This window comes from Hoplias malabaricus, chromosome 3, assembly GCF_029633855.1.
Source record: "Hoplias malabaricus isolate fHopMal1 chromosome 3, fHopMal1.hap1, whole genome shotgun sequence".
Lineage (NCBI taxonomy): Eukaryota > Metazoa > Chordata > Actinopteri > Characiformes > Erythrinidae > Hoplias > Hoplias malabaricus.
In genome coordinates this window covers 69,926,340-69,952,256 of record NC_089802.1, presented here as the reverse complement: position 1 = coordinate 69,952,256, position 25,917 = coordinate 69,926,340, and the positions used below count along the sequence as shown (strand labels likewise).

Genomic DNA, 25,917 nt, shown 5'->3' with positions numbered 1-25,917 from the left:
TGACTACACAGTCCGTTTTATGTGGGCTGCCCAAGTCAGAAAAAATAGGATGAAGTTGCACTGATTCCACTCGTTCTGATATTGCTCCACCTCAGAATATCTCCAATTACTTCACTGGACACATTTTTATGTGAGCACACAAAGCTGAGATTAAACCTGTGAACCAGACCAGAGGAGAAATGACTGAACCAAGTAATAAATGTAAAACATTCTGACGAATACTGTTTCCTAGGGGTCAGAATGGTGATGTGGCAATTAATCTTTGTGTTATTTTAACCAGAACACATCCAAACATCTTTTAAGATGCCCAAGGAACTGTTAACTCGTACCAACGGGGTATACTATGTCAGCTTTTAAGTTGTTGAACCACAAAGCTCCATAATACTGTGTGCGTTAAGTGTTTGTTTTACAGTGTGCGTTTTCTACTAGTTGAGCTACACAACAGATGATGGAAACGACTGCCTATCCCAGTCTCTCCTATATCTGGGTGGTGGAACCTTTTTCACCACAGCTGAAGACAAATAAACATAAGCTGGTGACTTGCGAAAGGGATATACGAGGGCTTAATGTCGTCAGCTCCTGGCACATGCGGACAAGATAGCGTGGGACCCCTGTATGTGGAAAGTAAAGTGCTCTCTTGTGCTCTTGCCTCGATCACATTTTCCAGCTGTCAGGGCGATTCGGGTGACTGCGGTCTGAACCCGGAACATGTGCTTGTAAGAAGAACGAGACAAGCAATGGTTCCCACAGGTCTGTTATACATTGTGGACCAGAGCTGCACAATGGTTTGCTTGCTAATCGTTATGGCAGGCTCAATCTTAACAATACTGATTTTGCAGAAGGCTGCATTGTGTATAAAAGCCTGTAACAAGAACATCATCATCAGTAACAAGAAATCACTGCCCAAAAAAAAGTGTGTGTGTGTTTGTGGGTATGTTTGGATAAAGCAAAGCGATCACATTTGTTTAATCATAGTATGTTATTTACAATGCATCAAGGTTTCCCTTAGTATTAGTTGGTATTTTGTAAATAATTATTTGCTTTATGTACATAATCTTAGTATGATACTTTATTTCTAGAGCCCTACTCAGATGGAATTAGATTTGCCTGTGGGCGTGGGGTAAAGTAATTATTACCGGAGTATTTCAGTAGTTTTAATCCCGTGTGAATAGACCATTTCAGTCAGTTTTCCCGGATTCCGTGCTCCCGCTTCAGGAAAGATTTCCGAGCCTTTTACCTACTGTAAAACAGGCAGTAAAAATAACCCCAATGTGTCTTAATCCCCATCGAATATTGCGTCATATCCCCTGGAAAAGGGAGATTTTTGCAGGTCTTCTCAAGAACAGAGGAGCTGGAGGAGGTGTTTAGTGATGGGATATACAGTTTAAGTAAAAGTTTGAACGAAGTCCCACGATCAAATCCTCAAAACGACATGAAAAATCACTCAGTGAAGAGACATTTCTGGTAGCTGTAGGTAGGTTTTGTGCACAATAGTAGCCTCCGTTAGTATTATGAACATGTTTCCTACTCTTTAATTTACCATTAAGCTGTTTATAATATCAGGTCTAATAAACGTGCAAAGGATTGGTAAAAGGTTGGCTGCCATCTCAGCCGTTATCTGTGATGGAGGACTAGAAGATAAGGTCGTCCAGCGATAAATGTTTTTAGGCTGTTCTCAGAACACTTGTTATAGTCTACAAACTCCAGTAGCTCTGATGTGTCTGATACACGCTGTGATGGCAGAGCCTGAATCTAGTTGTTACTCCCATCTCTGTCATTTTCATTGAGATTTCTTATCCAGTGTGAATCCACCATAATTATTACTGGTGCCTTGTGGAAAAATTACGTTACCTCAGCTCCCCACATAAAACGTAGCCCAACCGAATAGAGCTTAGGTTTGTAAACACACCTTATATTTAGTGATAATTAGTGTAATGTGCTCCCTTTGTGCTCACAAATGTTTGAATGTGTGTGTGTGTGTGTGTATATTAATATATATATATATATTATATTAATTAGTGTACTAGGAACAGAATGACTTGAGGGTGTTAACATGATGTCATGTAAAACTTATCTGAAGCCATGCGTATCAGCAAGATTTGTTTGCACGATTAATCATGTGTACTTTTTTTTTTAGTATTTTCATTTTTGTTTTTCTTTGTCCCTTTCTTACTGTTGTGTGTCAGTGAAGGCACCTTAAGATGCGATGCCTAATTCAATGCATTTGCCAACAGCGTACAGTGACTTTACTGCAGCTCAGCAGGACTGCTTTCAGGTGAACATCAAGCCCGGTCATGTTGCATAACTAAGCTGCATTTGAACACTCTTTGGAGCTGTAATTGGGTAATACTGCCATAATACTGCCACCATGGCATGTTACATGAACAGTGAGGGTGTGATTTACTCTTTCAGATAGAACATGAAATTGAAAAGGACCCTCTAGAGAAGCTACACATGAGCCTTATGTCACTGCCCTATGCCAAGTGGCAACTACAGGGGTAAAAATTCTCCCAGCTTGGGAACAGCTTTCTCTGGAAAATTTGGAAAATGTTAGTGTCTTTTGTAATCAGAACTAGTTATCTTCTATCTAATGTTAGTATCTGACATTACTAATGCACTGGTTACTGAATGCTGTCAGATTCACTCAGCATTTTTGCAACACCAAATCTGAAGTCTTAGAACCAGAGGATTGCAGACTGTTACTGCAATGAATGGGGAACAACTACCTACCTATGCTTGGGGTACACTCACTGCTCTTTAAAACACACAATCCCACTGGGTTACTTAATGCGGAAAAGGCCGTTTGCTGTATTAGAATTGTTCTAAACGAAAAATGTTAGCTTCCATTGCTTGCTCTTGTGACAGAATGTCAATTATTCCTGCATTGTAATCAAACTTGAGCTGTTATTTCACATGTTTTAGATGTAAGAGACAAGATGCATATCCTTTTGTCAAATTCTTCTTCATTCGCCTTGTTTACAGGGTAAACAGACTAGTTATGTACACTTTGTGCTCTGAGAGTGGAACAGATACTTGGAGTAATGATTTTTTTCATAACTGTCTGCTTAAATAATTTCTCTGTTTTGGCTTAATGTTGAATAAAGTGGTACTCTGAAAATGTGAGCTGATCAGTGATTTTTCTACACATCTACAGTGAAATAGGCTGAATCTCAAACGCCTTCCTACAACCTATGTAGTGCACAGTGTAGGTCCAGAAAATAATGGTTTGTTGCAGTCACATGCATTGTGTGTCGGATTATAAAACCATTTATATTTGGCTATATATAAATGCTTCCCACTTCACACCTCCCTTTCAAAGTGCTCCACTGCCTGGGTGTAGTAGTCTTAGTTTTATGTTCTGTGAAAAGCACTATGGGCTGCAGCCCGAGCCTCTTTTGACTGACACAGGGAACGGGGCCCTGTTTACAGATGTGGCAGGGAAAATGGGTCCAAGTTCCTTAGTTATGTTTATTTCATTTTAAAATCTAAAAGAATCTATAAATCAAGTTCAACTTCCCTGTTTTTGTCTGTATGAGTAATGACGAAGTCCTCAAAATGGCACCTACTAATCTGTGATGTCACGTAAAAACCCAAGGACTTGAAATTAAATTTCTAAAGCAATGATGGATGAGCAAGTGTCCGCTAATTATGAATGGCCAATGTCTTTTGTTTGACATTTATTTATTTGGTCTTTCTCAAAGAAATAAGCAAGATGTGATGCAGTATTTATTTATTTAAAGTATTCTCTAATTTATTTTAATGGTGGTTCCTCATTTATCCTTTAAGCACAAAAAAGCACCAGTGATTCTATTCTGAATGGATTTAAACTAAAGTTATTTTCCACAAAGCCGGATAGATGTAATCTTCTTTTATTTTTTTTTTCCCTCCACAGAATACTCCTGCAAAAATCCATTCTCGCAGTCACATTTTGGTCAGACACATGCACGTCAAATTCAATAGACACATTCTCCAGCCCCCCTCCCCTGTGGGACTTGGGCGAGGCTTAGGCAGTTTCACTTTCAGAGATGCTCTGTAAAATGCAGCAGAGTGGTTATAGCCTCGAATGCTCATTTGGAGTGGGGGTGTATTATTCTGTGCTGTCTTAAACTCTGTTCCTCAGACAGCCATTATAAACCCATCACTTGATGCTGTCAGATAAGACAGGTTGACGTGCCTTCAGCCAAACAGAAGGCTGTGGGGAGTTTCCTGCTGAGAATGTGCCATCATTTACCACCACTGATGCATTTGCTGGGATGTGTCTGATGTTATGGTTTTACCTACTACATTTGTCCTATACTTATACAGTCTGAGAAATGGTATAGAACAAATCCGATTGCGATTGCTTGACAAGCAGTAGTATGATTGAGTTAGGCATTCGCCTCAGCCTCAGTGAAGATTTCTGGGTTTCATTGCTTTAGAAACTGTAATGTGTAATGGAAGCTGTAATGTGTTATTGGCTGGCTGCCCTGAAGTCTTTCTAAATACGTTCCAAATAGTTCAAACTGCAGCAGCACATGTGACTACCAAGGAAAGAAAAATTTATCACATTACCTAGGCCTTGTTTAGTGTACATTTGCTTCCTGTAACGTTTGCACTGACCTCAAGGTCTTGCCAGTGACATTCAATTATAGCCTGCACAGATCTCTTCACACAGTTGTGGCAGAATTACTGCAGACTCCTTAGATCACATGGAGGTTTATTTGAGGATGATGATTTTTCAGAGTATCAGCGTATGACTGTTCCCTCTGTCTTCATTTTACTTTTAAAGGGTTTCAATTACTGTGTAATTGATAATGATATTTGTAATTAAATTAATAGTGCAAGATGTGTGGTATACAAACCGTTTTACCAGAAACGTTGGGACATATTTTTCAGTAAATCAACCCGATTTTGTGTTTGTAAATGTAAATCCATTTTGAATTTTATGCCTGCAGCACCCTTCAAAAACAGTTAGAACAGGGGCACAATTGGAGCAACTGTTTGTAGAAATTTTAAGCTAGACATTTTTGAAACATTCCACAATGAAACATTTCATCCAACTAAAGCCCAGTCTTTGCAGACAAAGCTGTGTTGTGGCTCACCACTTTGTGCCAGACTTTGTGAGGTAGCCCTCTGGTGGGAAACAGGGGTAAAGGGCAAATGTTGAATCGAGGACTTTAGGGCCAGTTTGGCTGTCAAGTGGCCAGCGTTTGTGTGTAGTATCATGACTGGTATGTTGCTCCCCTGGGTGTTCCTGGGGCACCCACTCTATCCGCTACTACCCTGTGACTGGAGCGTGGACGGCACGTACGCAGTCTGTCAGCACGATTGGAAAGTGACTTGGCTGAGGGTCCCTGAGGCAGGAAGTGAGCTGTCACTATTCCATCATGCATTGATGCCTTTGCACATCAGCCAGTTCTTCTCAAGGGCAATCAGTTCATCTGTTGTTCTTTCCCTCTTAGCTTCCTCATTCGGTCACTGTTAGTGTTCTCTTATCTGTTCATACACCTTTTTTGTTTTGCTTTTATTCTTTGGATATGTCCCTCTGCAGGCTTCCCTGTCTGCTGTTTTACATATGACCCTCTACAGTGTGCTTGTTTCCCTGTTATAGTTTCAATTTAGTCCTGTTTTCGTTCTCATGCCAATTCTGTTGATTCTACTTGCCCTCACTCTGTGTGCGAACAGCATGACTGGTAAATATTTTAGCATTTAAAAGAAGTGCAATAAACAAATCCATAAAGGCTGATGGTGGGCGAGAGAAGCCGTGGCGTGCTATTGTAGCATAATCGCAGTGTGAACATGTGACTGTGGAACTGGGATATTCTGCCTCTGCATCAGTGAGAGCTTACTTCTAGGACTGGATCTTAAGATATTAACAACATGGCCTTTGCCCATTGAAGAGGGGATTACCCAGAATATACCATACATCTGTGTACATCAGGATTTCCAAGATGTGGCTTAATAATTGAACAAGTTACACATGCTTATGGCTCTGCTGCATCAATTAGAGGCTAGAATTTAGGCACTTGGCAAGGGAGCATGACTAATATTATCTGCATGATTTTTTTTTACTGCTTATTTTCTAGCTGAAACATCTTTAATTTAATTGTCAGTAAAGCCAAGTTTTATTAAACCAGGCATTGAAGTAGTCTACAAAGCAATTCTTCGAGTTCTAGAGAAAAGTTTTTATATACTATTATATTTGCTTATTTATAAACATTGCAGTTGGATTCCCACAAAAAACCAAGCTCTGAATCTAAAAATGCGATTGTTGTACTGTTATCAATAGGTATTTGTGAATGTGTAAACAGGCAAGGCAACAGAGAACTAGATCATTTGAATGTTTTGGGCCACTGCCGGATCTTTTATGTAAAATGTTGTGGTCAGTGACCCCCGTGTAATAATCTTTGTTTTACCCTGATAGGAGGGCTGTCAAGCTCACCCAAGCTAACCTGCTTCCTTGCTTCTGTTACAGAGTGACTCCATGAAAGATGTCAGAAGAGGTGATTGTTATCGCCAAGTGGGACTACACAGCGCAGCAGGACCAGGAACTTGACATCAGGAAGAACGAGCGGCTGTGGCTCTTGGATGACTCTAAAACATGGTGGAGGGTCCGGAACGCATCCAACAGGACGGGCTACGTCCCTTCCAACTATGTGGAGCGCAAGAATAGCCTGAAGAAAGGCTCTCTGGTGAAAAACCTCAAGGACACTCTCGGTAAGTGGCTATGGGCTGCTTATCTCTTATGAGTTCATTCATTCATGTTCACAGAGTTGAGGAATTTCCCACAAAGTAATTATTGTTGGAAATCTTGTTTATTAGAAAGAAATATCTAGCATTGTTAATTAGCTGAGTTAACCACCCTCTCTCATCCGGAGAGGACTGCTTGCAAGGTCTTACAGATAACACCTTTGTCTTCGCTGGAGGACAGTTGGAAACCATTAGCCTTGGAGGAACCTTGAAGAGCAAGTGTACGTAGGAGGTTGGCCTAATTTAGAGGGTTTTGTTGTGAAGCCAAATTAGTTTCTCAGCTCTTTTAATCATGCAGCTTAGTGGAGGGCTGATCGATCAGCCATGTCATCAGCCATAATGAACATTTCCAGCCAGGAATAATAGCATGGGTCTAGGCATTCCAGAGTCAGCTGGAAACTAGGGAATAACTACCTACTGTCCTTGAATTCACACTCCAAATTATAAAAGATGACATCCCCCCCATCCTCTTTGACCTGTATGCTTCAGTAGCTTCATATGTAGGTCATATGACTGTCACTTACTTAGTTACAAGGATTTGATACCGTATGAGGGGTTTATTCCTGTAAAATACTGTGATTCTTGCTCTTGTGGCACCATGACAAAGTGGTCTTCTTAAAATTAGCATAAGAGGAAAACCTTAATAGTCTGAATACATGACAAACCATTAATTTCACATAATTAAAAATCACTACACAGCATATCGTTGGATATCAATGATGGCGGCTTTCTGATATTTGTTCTGACATTGCCACGTTTTCATCAGCACCAGACTCAGAATTATACATTCAGCATTCAAACTAAAGCCGTATATTCTTGGCTATAAAAAACACGTCTACTTTAATTAAAAGGGGAAAGGCCATTTTAAATTAGTTACAAGGTTGGTCAGAAATATCACAGATCTAAATCATTCAGCATTAACACTCAATCAGTACTGTGCCAGTATCAGCAGATTATGTATATCATAGAGAAATTGCTTGTAGTCCTTCAAACCTGAAGTAAACCAATTAGTAACAATACAAGTTGTGGTATTAGGGTATTTTGAGTTTATCATTATGCGTATATAAATATATAGAATATTGCATTTTTTAGCTTGGTAGATTTTAGAGGTAAACTTGGTTTTGGTACAGGCTTGACTTGACTGCCTGAAAATTGTGGAATTGTGTCATCTGTAATGGAAACACATGCACACTTCCAATGTCAAAATGAGCTGTTAAAATAAATATTTTAATAACAGTTACACCCCTTCCATAAAGCTGTCAGCCTAGAACAAAATTGAATAATGTCACAATAATGCCATTTAGGATTAATTCATAGTGGCATTTCGATTTTGTACAGTGAGACAAATGAGAAGAATGGAGCACTATCATAAATATAAGCAAATTACTGAGCGGGAGCCATTCTTTACTCTGCTGACGCCACTGAGTATGAGAATGTAGTAGCCATAATGAATGTGCACAAAGTGCTTGCCATGTCAGCTGGGCTGAATCAAAATTCTAACTCTGCTTTGTCATGTTAAGTGGGCTTTTGGACACATTGAACTTGTTTGCTCTCCACTGTGGAATACTTCACTCCCTCAGAAGCTTGTTACAAGCACCTTTAATTAGTGACATCCGAGCTTCTGTTTGGAAGGAGTTTTACCTGCTGCAGACCGGGAATCGGAGAGACGTTTTCAAGAGGGAGGCAGATCTGAGTGCAAAATTCTGTATGCTGTTGGTGTTTTATTTAGTCATTTTATTGTAGCTTAGTTCTCTGTACCAGCTCATAAATAGTGACAATACACATCTGGTTCCACAAAAAGGTTAAACGAGTCCTGAATTGAGTTGAAAATGCTTTGAGGAAGAGCGTTAACCACATAAATATTACAGGTTGCCCTGGAATGTTTGTGGTTTTGGTTTTGACACAATCCTGTGATGCCTGGTTAAGTTGCTTATGCTTTTTTTTTTTTTTTTCGTTCATTCATCTGTAACCGCTTATCCAATTCAGGTGGTGGGTCTTGGTGCCTACCTGGAATCATTGGACGCAAGGCGGGAATACACCCTGGAGGGGGCGCCAGTCCTTCACAGGGCAACACAGACACACACACATTCACTCACACCTACGGACACTTTTGAGTCGCCAATCCACCTACCAACGTGTGTTTTTGGACTGTGGGAGGAAACCGGAGCACCCGGAGGAAACCCACGCGGACACGGGGAGAACACACCAACTCCTCACAGACAGTCACCCGGAGTGGGAATCGAACCCGCAACCTCCATGCCCCTGGAGCTGTGTGACTGCGACACTACCTGCTGCGCCACCGTGCCGCCCCTTCGTATGCTTTTTTAAATTAATTAATTTATTTATTTTCTGCACAAATTGTCAATTATTACAGCCATATTTATTTATTTATTTTTTTTTATCCAAATTACCTCACATTTTAAAAAGCAGGTGAGACAGAGAGTGCTTTTCTTAATAAAGGCATTTTCACTGCCAGACCTCTGCAGGATACCATAACGCCTAGCCTTGGGTGGCACCCTATTCCCCACCGACTGCTCTATTGATCCATGTGCTAAAATGGAGACCTGCTATTGATCTGTATGAGGAGACTAGATTGTCTCAGGAATGTTTCATCTTCTTCATAACAACCCCAGTACCCTGTATGGTTTTGAGACAAGAAATGACATTTCTGCATATTGCACTTTGGCATTACAGAAATATTTACACAGGACCAATATAAGTAACTCTCAACCAGATACTGTCACGTTGAAGTAAAGTCTGTGTTCAATTTCATCACCTCACTCCTGACAGTGAGAAGGGACGACCTCTAGTATGTGCCTTGTGCTCATGTGTACAGCATTACTAACGAAATCATGCAACGTCATGTTATTAATAGATTAATACAGATACTCTGCTGACATTGAACACTTTCTTCAGGTAGCCTTTGCTCAGACAGCCTGTGGGTCTTTGTCTGAGGAAAAACACCACCTGCATGTCCTACATTCTGTGCGACCGGCTGAAGGCACCAAGGCTGTCAAACATAGCTTTTATTTCGGCAGGAGGTAAAAACTAACTCAAGGTTGTGTCTGTATGAGTTTGGAGCTTCAGAACTTTACCCTCTCCACCGCTGTCCCTGATTTCCATTCTGGGTTTTACCTACGGCCAATTACTACAGGCCTGAATTGATTTGAATATTCAAGTATTTTTGTTTATGTTTCTGTTTTTTTTCAGAGGCTTTATTTGTTAATGCTTGGCATGATTGAATCACATATCAATGTTGTTCAAGATTATTCCTGTGAAGTCAGAGTACTAAGTCCTCTGACTTACACCCCCCAACACACACACACACACACACACACACACTAATCCAAAGCCTGGTAGCTAAACCAGTGCACACACGGTTTTGTAAGTGAAGCTTTTGAACATTGTTTCAAAGCTCAACCTTGACGATGCACTCTCTTTGAAGAAGGCTAGCATACTTTCAGAATCCATTGTGTGCAAGTCTGAAGCAGTGTAGCAGCTTGCATTCATTTAACACTTTCCCCTTCCACAAATCATAAACAAATGGTATAATGTGTTGACATTTGCAGACTCCAGATTTCTATTTTAAAAAGGCTTACGCGTGTCTGACGGGAGTGTGGAGAAAATCAGTGGTGGGCTGAGCTCATATTTGGTCTCATGTGCTTCTAGTTTGAGTGTACTTGGTATTTTAGCATAAGAACTGAGTGTGTGGGTTCAGGTTCTGTTGATGCACTCCATTCCTGTCTGGGCTCATTAGAAGCAGATCAGATGATGACTAGTAGTGTTTGGAAGAGTTGGGCTAATGAGTTGTGGATGAGTCGGCATCCCAGACTGTTTAACACATCTTGAGGCACAGGAGAGAGTCGGGCACAACCAAGTACAGCAGAAAATGTAACAGACTTATGTAGTTCAGCAAATTAAAATGGGGCATGCTTTGAGGATATTAAAAGGGAGTTTTTCTCAGCTTATAGTAACAAGGTTTTATAGTAGATGCTGGAACATTTTTGCTGTGAGGATTTGATTGCATTAGAGACACGAGGTACTGATGCTGGATAATTAGTTCTGGATCGCAAATGCCACTTCCGCTTAACCCAAATGAAGTGCTTGGGGCACCTTCATTAAATTTTCTGCTTTAAACAGTGTAATTGTGCTGAATTGACTGCGCTTGCACGGATATCAGACATATTAGCAACAGTTTAAAATTAGCCCCCTGTTAACGTTAACCCCGTTAATGACACGTTGTAACATTCACACTCCTACTGCTTTCAGTGGACTTGATTGTTTGGAGCCTCTGGATACGACGTGCTTGATCATGACTCATCTTTAGCTGCACATTCGTGAGAACGGTTTCTTTGGAAAATGGTGACCTTTAATGACACAGGGCTGTCCAAAATGAAACCCCCTGTATTTGTTGTGCTTCTGAGAGCTCGTTGTTGACTTGATTGTGCTGCGGTTTTATGAGCATCACAGTGCTGTTTGTTCAAATAATTTTCAAAGGGTTCTGTAAGAAGAAGAATACATTAAAGAAGAAAAAGACTTCTTGGATAACTAGGCAATGTATACCTCCTTTTTGACTATTAAATTATGCAAGAATTAAACTTTCCTCATGTCCATTCAATGTGGACAAAGCAATGTCCAAAACATCCTTTTACAGTGACTTGCATTGATGGGCAAATGTAGCATTGGGAGTCCTGCCCAAGGTTAATTGATACAGCACCTTTAATGCTTGTCTTCTCAGTGCCATCTTATATCAATGATGTCATTTTAAAGCTTTATTATTTGCTCGTTTTTCTTTAATGAGCCCATACTATTAACAGCTGGTCTTGCACATTGCTGAAGTGTGGAGTTCCTGAGTCAGGGCCTGTAAGGGTTACCAACAGAACAAGATACTTTGGTGAGAGGGTGTTGTGTTGTTGTGGTTAGCCGGCTGAGAAGTTACGTGTGCAGGAGGCTGCAGATGTGTGCACATAAAAGGCATGGATCATCTGCTGCCATTTCCTCAGGAAGCATTTGCTGTTTTTTGACAGCCTGCTGCATGTGTTGCCTATGTGGGCTTGTCTGAGAAAAACATATTTCCTGCGTGTCCTACATTTTATGGGACTGTCTAAAGGCACCACGGCTGTCAAACATAGCTTTTGTTTCTGCAGGAGGCTAAAAATAGCTCTCAGCCCATCATGTTTTGCACTCGTTCATGGGAGACTGGTGAGGCGAGAGGCTCCAAGTGTGAGCATTTATTTTGCACCACTGAAAACTGAGCGACACACTGCTCTCAGTATTCCCTGCTCAATGGAAGCATTTAGAACGGCTTTAAACTTAATCAGCATTTCTTGTGTGTAACTTTTTAATGTACTCCAAAAAAAATAAACTAAATTTGTTCCAAAAGCAGGCTTTAACTTGGTGACCGCTTGAACAGCTGTATTCTCCAATGCTAATATGTAAATATATAAATGTATTTATTGATGCATTATGTAGTATAGTACAAAGACTCTTACCCTTTGATGTACAAAATAGAAACCAACGGAAAACCCCAGTTTATCTATTTACACTGCACGTGCCTTTTGTATTTTTCACTCTGCACAGATCGAATCCTTACTGAACTACGCGGCTGATAAAGGCACGACAAAAGGCACATGTGCAAGGCATATTTTCAAAGAATTAACATCCTTAATAGGGGTATAATGACCAGGTCATTAAATTGATTTGTCCGTCCTATCACATTATTCTGCTAATGGCAAGGCCCCATTTGTAGCTCTTGTATCCTCAGGAAATGGAATTAGATATGGGTTCAGCAAGAGGAATTTCAGTCCCTCATAATGGAAACCGTCAGACATGTTAAAATGATTCAGCACGTGTGCTTTATTGACATACGTTTGCTTCTGTCATTGCAGGCCTGGGCAAGACAAAACGGAAGACGAGCGCAAGAGACACTTCTCCAACGCCAAGCACAGACGCCGAATACCCATCAAATGGCAGCGGAGGCGGCGGTGCAGAGAGAATATATGACCTAAACATGCCGGCCGTGGTGAAGTTTGCCTACACGGCAGAGCGGGACGACGAGCTGAGCCTGGTGAAGGGGGCACATTTGCTGGTGATGGAGAAGTGCAGTGACGGCTGGTGGCGCGGCAGCTGCGACGGTCAGATGGGCTGGTTCCCCTCCAACTACGTCCAAGAGGAAGAGACGGGAGAAGACGGCGGTGACCCACCGACTTCGCTCGCCTCCCGCGCTGCTCTCGTGAACGGCCAAGGCCCCCGCGCACTACACACAGTGCAGACCCTCTACCCTTTCAGCTCAGCCACAGAGGAGGAGCTGAACTTTGAGAAGGGAGAGCTCATGGAGGTGTTAGAGAAACCTGAGAATGACCCCGAGTGGTGGAGGTGTAAAAACTGCCGTGGGCAGGTGGGCCTCGTGCCTAAGAACTATGTGGTGGTGGTCAATGATGGGCCAGCAGCCGGGGGGGCAGAGTCTCAACCCCAGCAATACACAGGACCCTCCAACACGGGGAGGTTTGCGGGTAAAGACTGGTACTATGGAGACGTAACACGGCACCAGGCGGAATGCGCGCTAAATGAGAGGGGCGTGGAAGGAGACTTCCTGGTGCGAGACAGCGAGTCTTCTGTGAGTAAAAGGAGAGAGTTTATAATCTTTAACAGACTAGCTCCCAGCCCAATCCACAGGTTTACTCTGTGATTTATGAGTGTCGTCATCAGACAGTGAGGGGTTTATATGCAATATTTAATGGTAGAGACTTGTACCAGGTTTCATCTACAGACTGTTTCCACCCTCTCAGATATTAAGCATTAAACACTTTAGACGGAAATGTTTTTTTCCTTTTTAAGTTTCTCTACAATGGCTCACTTCTCATTAATACACATTTATTTTCCATTAAGCCTCAGCTACTAAATTATGCAGAGCATTTTAAAATTTACTCTCATTTCATCAAATATCAACATCAGTCACGTCCCTAGTAAACAAAGCACCAGAAAGTTCAGTGCAGTGATTCTGCTGGACCAGGATTGGGAGCTACGGATATATAGGTTGCTGTTTTGACTACTTTTATGGCATTCATTTCCAGGTTGCTCATCTGCAAATACAGCGGAACCTCTACTAACGAACTTTCCAAGATGCGAACCGGGCATTTGAATATTTTTTTGCCTCCACCAACGAACCATGACTCTAGAAACGAACCCGAGCCTCCGCCGAGCCAGCGGCTGGAAATGGCCACTGACCCCAATAGGCGAGTCTCCCAGCGCCCAGACTTGAGTCATTGACCTATTTTCTCTCGACCCTCGAGCTTTTAAGATTAGCAAATTGTAGCTTTAGCAATTTAGTGTAAATAGCAGACATCGAAATTCGTGCTAAGTTAATCCGTATCTACACTTCGTCTCCCCACATTCCCCAGTCATCACGGCTTCGATGTGTAACCACTTAAAACTTTTTCTTTTTTTATTACTGTTAACACTGTGTTTCTTTTTCATTTTTAGTAACGCTACATGTATTTTTTACTAATTTGAGAGCGTTGTAAACATATATCAGTGCAAAAAGGGTGACTTTCGGGGTGGGGGCTGGAACACATTAATTGCTTTTCCATTATTTTAAATGGGGAAACTTGACTCGAGAAACGAACTTTTCCCTTTACGAACCGGGTCACGGAACGGATCAAGTTCGTAGGTAGAGGTTCCACTGTACTGTGTTGTGTCGTAATCTTGAACACGCAACTGTCTGCAAAGTGTGGGCTCAACTAGTCACACTACATGATTTGTTTGAATTAGTTGAAATAAGTACACAAAGTGCAGAACTGATTTACAGGGCAGTTTATTGATGTTTGCTTTCAAGCTCCCCCCACTGAATCCGTATTTGTTTGTCTTTCTCTCCCTGCAGCCGAGCGATTTCTCCATCTCTCTGAAGGCGGCAGGTAAAAACAAGCACTTCAAGGTCCAGTGCTCCGAGGGCATCTACTGCATCGGCCAGCGGCGCTTTAACACCATGGACGAGCTGGTGGAGCACTACAAGAAGGCGCCCATCTTCACCAGCGAGCACGGAGAGAAGCTCTACCTGGTGAAAGCCCTCCAGTGACCTTCCAGCCACAAATGAGCCTTAGGACCCAAACAGACCTCACGCTGAGCCAAGCCGTTCCTGCGCCTAGTTCCTCCTTTTCTCCTCGGTCGTTGTTTTCTCACCAGCAGCGGGCAGGATCTGAAGCAGAGTGCCAATGCAGGAAGCCGGACATTTGAGGACTATAAGTGACCCGTGCCGACTGAGAATGGTGGTGCAGATTGTTCTTTTTTTTTTGTTGTTGTTTTTTTTTGTTTTTTTTTTATTATTAACTTGTCGGCGTCTTCTATGTTTAGTTGTATTATTTTTATTTGTATTTTAATTTTTGTTTTTAATCTTTTCTATTCGTTTGTCCTCTCAGATAATAGAAAGACGTTTGAAAATAAACCTTGCCTTCGTCCAAGTGTTAAAGACTTACGTGCTTGTTGCCTTGGCTAGTTCTCTTCTCAGATTCTACTGTCAGAGACACAGGAACCCCATTATTCAAACTCACGAGTGTAGTGTTTTAATCATGCGCCTATTTTTTAAAGGTACTTTTGTTCTGATGCATTTTGATGGTACAGTCCAGTGGTAGCGGAGTCCCCAGGCCCTCGCGCAGCATGCAGAGTTTCTGGTGGGAGTGCCAGCCAGAGGGGTTTACACGGACATATCCACATGTGTTGCCAAACAGAGACAATTGGTGACCATCAGGTACTGGCTGCCCCCTGCTGGAGACTCATGGACATGCCGGATCCGAGGCCTGTTCGAGATGAATGTCAGTAGATGCTCAACCAAATGTGCCACACTTGTTACATGTAAGCGTATCGCTCCACATTCTTTAAATCCACTATTTACATTCAACCTCCAACTCTGTGCTATATTCATATTATCGTGGACACTGTCAAAAAAAAAGGTACGAATATAAAAGAGCTTATTCTGTTAAATGTCATTGTGCATTTACTTTTTCAGCTTTTCAAAAAAAGTATATGTCTGAATGTTCTAGAGCATTGTTATTTAAATTCATGTTACAGCGTTGTCTATTTAAACCAGAGAATAAGGTGCGTATACAAAAAATTTACTAAGCACTGTACCAATGGCAGTTGTGTTGGGAGTTGAAATACCTTTTGTTTAATTAAAGGTTTTGCAAAATAATGACAGCACGGCTCAGACTTTCACTGGTAATATTTGCATTTTCTCTGCGTTTAAAAAATAACTTGCATTAAAGGGAAGCTTTCTCGCTAAACCTCTAGAGCAGGAGTCTCCAGTTCAGTGGCAGTCACCGTGTCTAAGGTTTCATTCCATTCATGCAGATACACATCTGATTCTGTTGTTCAGTCATTTGGTTTCAGTTTTAGTTTCCGCCGTAACCGACTGTTGATCTTTGCCCTAGAACATGAGTAACAGCTGGAGAAGGACATATTACCGGAACCATTTCTATTTGCTGGAGCATCTTCTCAATCTTTCCCTAGAGCTGTGGTTCTCAACCCTACGCCTGGGGCACACCCTGTCCTGCATTGTGGTGTTCTCCCTGTTCCAGCTAAACACACCTTATTTACTTAGCTCAGATCTCCTGTAATGAAATGATTAAGGTCTGTATTCAAGAAGAGATACACATATATAAATGCTCCAGGGAAAGAGTACTCCAGGGCCAAGCTAGATATCTTATGGTGTACACCATGCTGGAATACACAGCTCATTTATACATTCATGTTTTCTGATTCAGGATCAAAATATACTGTGCTAAAGCATTTCCAATGTATCCAGTCATGGGCTGGAATTCTCAGAACAACTCTGAGGGAGATGTAGACGTGCACATAGTTGTTTCGTTCTGTCCTGTGGCTAATGCATTCATTCATTATCTGTAAGTACTTATCCAGATCAGGGTCACAGTGGGTCCAGAGCCTACCTGGAATAATTGGGCGCAAGGCCAGGAATACACCCTGGAGGGGGCGCCAGTCCTTCACAGGGCTACACAGACACACACACACACACATTCACTCACACCTACGGACACATTTAAGTCACCAATCCACCTACCAACGTGTTTATTTTGGACTGTGGGAGGAAATCCACGCAGACACGGAGAACACACCACACTCCTCACAGACAGTCACCCGGAGGAAACCCATGCAGACACAGGGAGAACACACCACAATCCTCACAGACAGTCACCCGGAGGAAACCCATGCAGACACAGGGAGAACACACCACACTCCTCACAGACAGTCACCCGGTGGAAACCCACGCAGACACAGGGAGAACACACCACAATCCTCACAGACAGTCACCCGGAGGAAACCCATGCAGACACAGGGAGAACACACCACACTCCTCACAGACAGTCACCCGGAGGAAACCCATGCAGACACAGGGAGAACACACCACACTCCTCACAGACAGCCACCCGGAGGAAACCCACGCAGACACGGAGAACACACCACACTCCTCACAGACAGTCACCCGGTGGAAACCCACGCAGACACAGGGAGAACACACCACAATCCTCACAGACAGTCACCCGGAGGAAACCCACGCAGACACAGGGAGAACACACCACAATCCTCACAGACAGTCACCCGGAGGAAACCCACGCAGACACAGGGAGAACACACCACACTCCTCACAGACAGTCACCCGGAGGAAACCCATGCAGACACAGGGAGAACACACCACACTCCTCACAGACAGTCACCCGGAGGAAACCCATGCAGACACAGGGAGAACACACCACACTCCTCACAGACAGCCACCCGGAGGAAACCCATGCAGACACAGGGAGAACACACCACACTCCTCACAGACAGTCACCCGGTGGAAACCCACGCAGACACAGGGAGAACACACCACAATCCTCACAGACAGTCACCCGGAGGAAACCCACGCAGACACAGGGAGAACACACCACACTCCTCACAGACAGTCACCCGGAGGAAACCCACGCAGACACGGGGAGAACACATCACACTCCTCACAGACAGTCACTCGCAGGAAACCCACGCAGACACGGGGAGAACACACCACACTCAGTCACCCGGAGGAAACCCACGCAGACACAGGGAGAACACACCAACTCCTCACAGACAGTCACCCGGAGGAAACACACGCAGACACGGAGAACACACCAACTCCTCACAGACAGTCACCCGGAGGAAACACACGCAGACATGGGGAGAACACACCACGCTCCTCACAGACAGTCTCCCGGAGGAAACCCACGCAGACACAGGGAGAACACACCACACTCCTCATAGACAGTCACCCGGAGGAAACCCACGCGGACACGGGGAGAACACACCACACTCCTCACAGACAGTCACCCGGAGGAAACCCACGCGGACACGGGGAGAACACACCACACTCCTCACAGACAGTCACCCGGAAGAAACCCACGCAGACACGGGGAGAACACACCAACTCCTCACAGACAGTCAGCCAGAGGAAACCCAAGCAGACACGGGGAGAACACACCACACTCAGTCACCCGGAGGAAACCCACGCGGACACGGGGAGAACACACCACACTCCTCACAGACAGTCACCCGGAAGAAACCCACGCAGACACGGGGAGAACACACCAACTCCTCACAGACAGTCAGCCAGAGGAAACCCAAGCAGACACGGGGAGAACACACCACACTCAGTCACCCGGAGGAAACCCACGCAGACACGGGGAGAACACACCACCTCCTCACAGACAGTCACCCGGAGCTGGAATCGAACCCACAACCTCCAGGTCCCTGGGGCTCTGTGACTGCGACACTACCTGCTGCACCATTGTGCCACCCTGTGGCTAATACAGAAAATAAATATTTATTTATGTTGTCAGAGCATTTGATTTACTGTTTTATATTGGAATGTTGAATATTTAAAAAAATATAACGCAAACTTTTTATAGACAAATCATCTCCCTGGTGTTAAAACAAGACACATGTCCCTCAAACTTGTTCTTGTCCTGTCTCATGTGTGCATGAAATTTCACCTTCTCACCACTTGAGGGCTCTGTTGGTGTAACTGTTGTTGGTTCTGTATTATTAATTTCCAACCCTATCTCTGTCTGTTCAATGCGGGCTTAGAAGAGTCTACACCTACTTTTGGAGCGAAATGTAGGCCTTACTCTTGGTTGTTAGCATCTGCTAGTATCAGAAATCAAATTTTCAAAACAGTTAAAATGTCCCACTTTTAAATGTACACACTGTCCTCTGCTGTATTAACACCCTCTACTTCACATTGCTGTGAGGATTTGCTGTGACTACAGTGATTGTAGGCTTTTGAGGCTCCCATTTCATCACATGCTTTTTGGAAATAGCTGCACAACTGGTGCATGTGTCAGTGGTGGGTGCATAACTTATTGATATTTACTGGTCAAGGATTGTGGGGGCAATATTTTAGACATTTATGGCCCAGCCCCAAAAACACACACACACACACACTGAAATAAATTATCCTTCTCAGTTTTCTGTTGTTTGCTTCAGTCAGAAAACATGAGAATAAATAGAACTAAGCGCAAATGGCTAAAAAGCAGGGCTTCTGCTCCCTGCTTCTCATTCCTGGGCTCCTGAGATTTCTCAGTTAGTCACCTCACTTAAGCCCAAATTTAAGGAATCTCCCTGAGCCCTGTCCCTATTGGACAAGCTTGCCTTTAGGCTAAAGTTAACTGGCTAAATGGAGGAATCCTGCTTTGTGGAATACCCCCTTATTATTCCGAACAGGGCTGTTTAGAACAATCGATGGACACAGGACGCTGTCGGCTGGATGTTTTTGGTTGGGTATAAAAAACTCAGGCATCACTACTGTGTCTGATCCACTCGTGCTAGTGCAACCCACACTAATTCACCATCAGCTCAGCATTACTGCAGCAGCAGTCGTACCTGCTTTGTTGTGGTCTGTGTAGTTGGATCCTTGTGGTATTTTGACCAATTGGGACTAAGTCTATTGTGGATCCAGAAGTGTCCATCCAGGATCTCAAAATGTATTTCAAGATGAGGATTAGGGATTTTTAATCATTGAACTGCAATTAATATTTGTGTGTGTGTGTATACACTTTTTTTTCTTAAATAAAATTTTTAAAAATGCATCTAAAGAATATTTTTACAGACCTTTTGCCAGTGTTTCTGTAGGACACTGTACCTCATAACATTTGTGTGTGTAACACAAGTAAAAGGTAACTGGTGCCTACGAGGAGCTTGACCTACCTGAGCTCCCCACACACACTACTCAGGTTTATACCTAATGACTTCTTGTAGCAAACATTTCAGCTCGTTTTTGTTTCTCCACCTACCTGGAGCCATGACCCCTAGTTTGGGAACCTCTGCTGTAGGTGGCGACCTGGATTTGCCTTCAGGCCATGATCTAATATTGATACAGACCATGAGGACGGTTTTTATTGCTCAGAGGGTGATTGTTGGTGGTTCTGGAGCTTTAATGATGATTCTCCGGACATTCCTCAAGAGAAAAACCATCAGACAAGAAGGAGACACGAGACGTTTCGGGCCCTGGGAATGTTCGATTGTGGATAAAGAGTGTGCTTTTACCTCAGCAAATGTGAGCAAAGTGTGAGATCTTTCTGAGCTCTCCACTAAAACTCAAAAGGAGATGCACGTGAGACTTCTGGGTTCTTTTTTTTTTTTTTTACATCTGAGAGGAAGTGTCTTTGTTACAATTTGATTTCAGTGTCAACTATGAGAAGCTCCAGAGACATTAAGGAAATCTCTTTTTTTTGCTGCTTCTTTCCAATGGGGAGAAAGACGAGAGGCTTTTAGAATTTGTAGCGATCGGCCTCGGGCTTCACAAAGGCAGCTTTGAGCTGACTACAGCGAGAGAGACAGGTGTGAGAACACACAACAAACAGTAAGAAGGCCTTATAGCCCACAGCTATGGAGTTAACACATATAGAGGAGTCATGTGAAATACCTGCAGAGCATTCCTACCTTTAGCCTGTTCTCCTCCAGGGTCTCAGATTGAGCAGAAGATCATCGGAGACCAGCAGACGCAATAGGATCAGGATCAGGTACTAGAGGTAATCTCATATACTTCACTGTAATGGTTTGTGTGATATTATATTTCATATTATTTAATAAGTTCTGTATCGTATGGATTGTGGATTTCTTAAAACTGAGGATAAATACACATTTACAAATACAAAAAAGGGCCACGTCAATCCTCTTCTCCTAATTTTCAGAGTGGGACCATGCCCCGACTGTGTGTCTCACTGCTTTTCTGTGCATTTGTGCTTGGACTTCTCTGTCACACAGGTAATAGACCTCTTGTATACAAAATGGAGTGAAAAACCTCCATCAAATACCTTTGACATGAGTTAGCATGTTGTTTGCGCTTCAGTAATAGTCACTGTACATCGTTTGACTGCACCAACAGCATACGTTAAGAATACTCATTTTAATTTGTAGTGACAGGTGGTGGTGGTAGTGTGTGTTGCACTCTCACGGGTGGATCAGACACAGCAGTGCTTCTGGAAGTTTTAAACACTCTGTCCACTCTGTTAGAGACAACATCTTGTTGGTTTACACTGTAGAAGGAGAGTCAGAGACAGAAGCTCATCTGTTGCTGCAGTTTGCCTTGGTCCTATTGTAATTCTTTTATCTAATCCAATGGACACAGGACACTTGTTGGCTGGATATTTTTGGTTAGTGGACTAGTCTCATTCCAGCAGTGACACTGGAGGTTTAAAAACTCGAGCATCACTGCTGTGTCTGATCCACTAGTACGAACCACCACCACAGTGTTACTGCGCTCATGCTTGCTTTGTGGTGGTCTTGTGATTGCCCTGACGTTTTAATCTAGGGTCATTGTCTATATGTCTCCAGAATAGTATTTGATTGCTACATGAAATTATTATAACTTTTCCATCACTGAAAGACAGGGTGTGTACGTAACACCAAACGTGCAAACAAATATTCATAGGTTAGACCTTTCATTATCTGAATGTGTATAATCTGAATCGAAACGTATCTAGAACACAACACTCAAAGTCTAGACTCTGGTTAAATCACCACTGTTTGTCTCTTTTTCCAGAGGCAGAAGAAAACCAAGGTGAGTAATAACTATATATTTACACACACACACACACACACCAGTCTCATATTAATATAATGTTTTCTGAATATAAAATGCTTGATGTGTGTTGTACAGCAGACCTATGTTTATCCTGTATATATTTCACCCATAAAGACTTTCACTCACAGATTATCACTGACCACACAGAGAACCAGTCAACATCTGAATGCACGTTCTTTAGAATCTTAAGTAAAAATATCCACGTTGTTTCTTAGAATTTAAAGATTATCATGGTATATATTTTTCAAATTTTGTATTGTAACAAATGTATTTCTAAAAACAGTTAATATTAATGTAAAATGTGGAAAATGGTCTCAAAACAGTAAGGTCCCATTTCTGTGTGGGTCTCCTCTGGGTGCTGCTGTTTCCTCCAGCAGTCCAGAAACACACTGGCTTGTGAAACTGTCCATAGCTATGTGTGTATGTGACTGGATGGGTGTTTGAAACTCAATGATGGAATGGCGCCTTGTCCATGGTGTGTTCCTGCCTTGTGTCCATAGATTCTGGGTAGGCTCCAGACCCACCTTTACCCTGCATAAAGACGAATGAATTAACTACAGAATGAAAGTCCTGCTTTTGACTGGTTGATATTTTAAAAAATAATAATAAAAACATTCATTCATTCTCTGGAGCCGGTTATCCAGTTCAGGGTCGTGGTGGGCCAGGAGCCTACCCGGACTCATTGGGCACAAGGCAGGAACACACCCTGGAGGGGGCGCCAGTCCTTCACAGTCACACACTCACACCTACGAACACTTTTTTGAGTCACCAATTCACTTACCAGCGTGTTTTTGGACTGTGAGAGGAAACCCATGTGGACACAGGGAGAACACACCAAACTCCTCACAGTCAGTCACTTGAACCCACAACCTCTAGGCCCCTGGAGCTGTGTGACTGCGACACTACCTCTGCCGCCCAAAAACATTAAATATAATATTTTAAAAATTAGCCTGGATTCTGAGGTGAAACGGCTATTTTCTAACCAAGAACATGAATCAAAATTCCTAACAGGGGCACAGCACCTACAGTTAACTGACAGCACAACTATTAACTGAACATTATTTTTTCTGACTCTGATTTGTTCTCAGCCGAATCTCGTGAGAAAAGAGGTGTTCCTAACTGGGCTTTGACTTCGTCCGACTTCTTCGCCTGGGTGGAGGAGCTGCGCGCTCACGCTGGTTACGATAAGATTGAGGAGCTGGCAAAAACCTACTGGGCCCACTTCCCCTCAGCCAGCCGCCTGGGTTATGACCCTCCTGCTCCTGAAGAATGAAGACCTTCCTCTCTGTATTTTATGACTGGTGCTGTCTCAGAAGACATCACCTGCCAGAAATCTTTAAACAAGTTACAGATGTGGGTTAATTTAACATTAGGAGTCTTGCCCAAGGGACTCATCAGTATAGCAGTGGTGTTCTTGTCAGAGCTGGGAACTGAACCCCAGATTGATCAAATGGAACCGCAGAAGTGTACTCACCAAATTATAACAACATCCTCTTTCTGGATTTAGTCAAATCTCTGCTGCTAATTACATAATAAAACTCCCATTTAAAAAAGTGTGCTGTATTTCTCATTCTTAACACTAATCAACAAGGAATTAGCAAACCTTATCTGTTCTTCCTGTTTAAGGTCCTGTCTATAAATCAGTCTCAGCTGCTTGACTGGAGGCGTTGTACAATATACGTGAACCATGTGGAAGGTAGGGTTACACAAAGGTTAAATGGAGGCGCTCAAACCCTAAATAACACTTCAACTAAAGAGCAAAAGAACTCAGTGAGGACTCCTCCCATTGTGCTACACCCAACCAGAAAATGGCAGGCACTATACACTATAAACAGAGAGACCCTTAAGGCACTGATCTAAAGCTAAGACAAGAAAACGTTAACCAAGAACCGCCACAAAGAATGGAGAGGGACTAACCTAAAGACAAATACCTGGATTATAAGAGACTAGACTGAGACACGGGGGAATGGCAGAGATAAACGCAGGAAACCACATTAGACAGAAACCCAAACCAAATCAAAGACCAATACCCAAGACAAGAGAGAGAAGGACATCTCAAAAGGTACAGAGAGAAAAAAGCAGCAATCAGAACACGAGCAAGAAATCAAAATAAACCTACACCAACACCCAGGAAGGAGCTTTAAACACAAATAAACAAACACTTGGAGCAGTTACATGAGGAATGGACGTGGCAGGGACAGTCATATGGAGGGAGGGTGTGGTTAGTAGATACCAGAGAAAACAATCAAAAGAACCAAGACTTCAGCAAGGAGGAGGAGCCAATGTGATATTGTGCAAGAGAGTTATTAGGAATGATGATTAATTTATAACAACAATATTTGCTCATTTGGTGGGGGAAATATGTACATGTAATATTTAGTAATAGATGTAATAAATTGTTTTTCCTGTGCATGATACTGGATGATTGATGACATGTCTGAAATGAAGAGTATTTATAGGTTTGTCCTTCTTGCAACAGTAACTTCTGCTCCTCTGGGAGGCATAGATGTTGGTATTAAAGAAACACTAGGTAAGATCTGGGTTGTTTCTACTGCTGGGGCTCACCCTAGTGTAATTTGTTTTTACAGCACTGTACTGATTTCAGTGGGGGAGGGGTGGTGGTTTCCTACCCTCCTCCAAAAGTTTCATAGTGCACTTTCTGCAGTGCTGAGCCCTGAGTAGAAACGACAGAGTCTCTGTTCTTCCTGTTACAGCTCAGTGGAACATCGCAATGGTTTTGAAGCTGTTATTTGAAGGTAGAAGTTTTACGTGGTGTTCCTTTAATCACTAAATCACACATTCACTCACTCACACACACTATCTGATCTTTCACTCATTCCCTGACACACCAACACACAAACTCGTTTACACATTCGCTCACAAACACATTCATTCACTCAGGCACTCTCGACACACTGAGCAGCTGGTCTATTTGATATAAAGCGTGCTGAAACGTATGCGGACGCTGGTTATCCAGCTTTCTTTCTGAAATGAAGCTGATAAGCTGTTTATCACAGAAAATTATTTTGTGAAGATAAAATGAGTTTTAGGGGTGGCACGGTGGTGCAGCAGGTAGGTGTCGCAGTCACACAGCTCCAAGGACCTGGAGGTTGTGGGTACGAATCCTGCTCTGGGTGTATTCCCGACTTGCGCCCAATGATTCCAGGTAGGCTCTGGACCCCCCGCGACCCTGGATTGGATAAGCGCTTACAGATAATGAATGAATGAGCTTTAGGCTGCACGGTTAGGGTTGCCACATCACGGTTAGGGGTAGAGGTTGGAGACTAACCCACGCTGTCTATGTTTTCAAACACAGCCTACATAACAACCAATCACATTAAAGCATCCTTCCACTACAGCAACACAGACGCAACAGCAGAATATATGTTCATTTAAAGGTGAACGGAAGTGCGTTTTCACAAAAAAAAGGGACAATTGGCGTTCCCGAGAACGAAGATTAATTTTCCCGGGACAGACAGTAAAAAAAAGAGAACAATCTCGTGAGTCTCAAACCTCCAGGGTCCTGGGGTTGTAGGTTCAAACTAGTGTGTGTTTCCTCTGGGATCTTCAGTTTCCTCCTACAGTCCAAAAACACACATTGAGAGTTAGACTGGCTACCCCAAAATGTCCCGTGTGTGAGTGAATGTAGGTGTTTATCTCCCTGCAAAAGACTGGTGCCCCCACCTTGCGCCCAGTGATCCAACGGGACCCTGACCTGGATAATTGGTTACATACATGAATGAATGAAAACAAGCTTTTTTGAGTCTAGTAATGGAGCAGAGATCTGTTGAGTCTAAACACACAATGGACGTCTCCTGGCAGATCTTGAAACCCATCTATAACAGACCTCAATAGGCAGTTACTGCAGCACCTGCGCATGGGCTTCTATTATGTGTGTTTACAGTCAACAGGTTTCCTGTCCTTTAACAGGAAGCTCACAAATATGGTTGTCTGTGGAGACAGACCACATGTTACAGCTGCAGCAGGTTGGGATTAGGCTGAAACGGTGTAGAGTTTCATTTTAACCTGCACTTCTCTGTTACCTGTAGCATTTTCCTGTATCTACTGGCTTTGGGGCACATTCC

The 25,917-nt window shown here is 42.9% G+C and overlaps 1 protein-coding gene across 4 annotated transcripts in view; it reads left to right on the top strand.

Moving 5' to 3' along the window:
* nck2b (NCK adaptor protein 2b) overlaps positions 1–15,878 on the top strand; it is a 45,019-nt gene extending 29,141 nt beyond the window's left edge. For all 4 annotated transcript variants that reach the window (XM_066664803.1, XM_066664804.1, XM_066664805.1 and 1 more), the window contains exons 2-4: positions 6,455–6,696; positions 12,618–13,345; positions 14,609–15,878. In XM_066664803.1, the coding sequence (XP_066520900.1) occupies positions 6,471–6,696; positions 12,618–13,345; positions 14,609–14,803 (1,149 nt within the window). In that variant the 5' untranslated portion in view covers positions 6,455–6,470 and the 3' untranslated portion in view covers positions 14,804–15,878. The remainder of the gene's footprint in view (positions 1–6,454; positions 6,697–12,617; positions 13,346–14,608) is intronic.
* Positions 15,879–25,917: the final 10,039 nt, after the last annotated feature.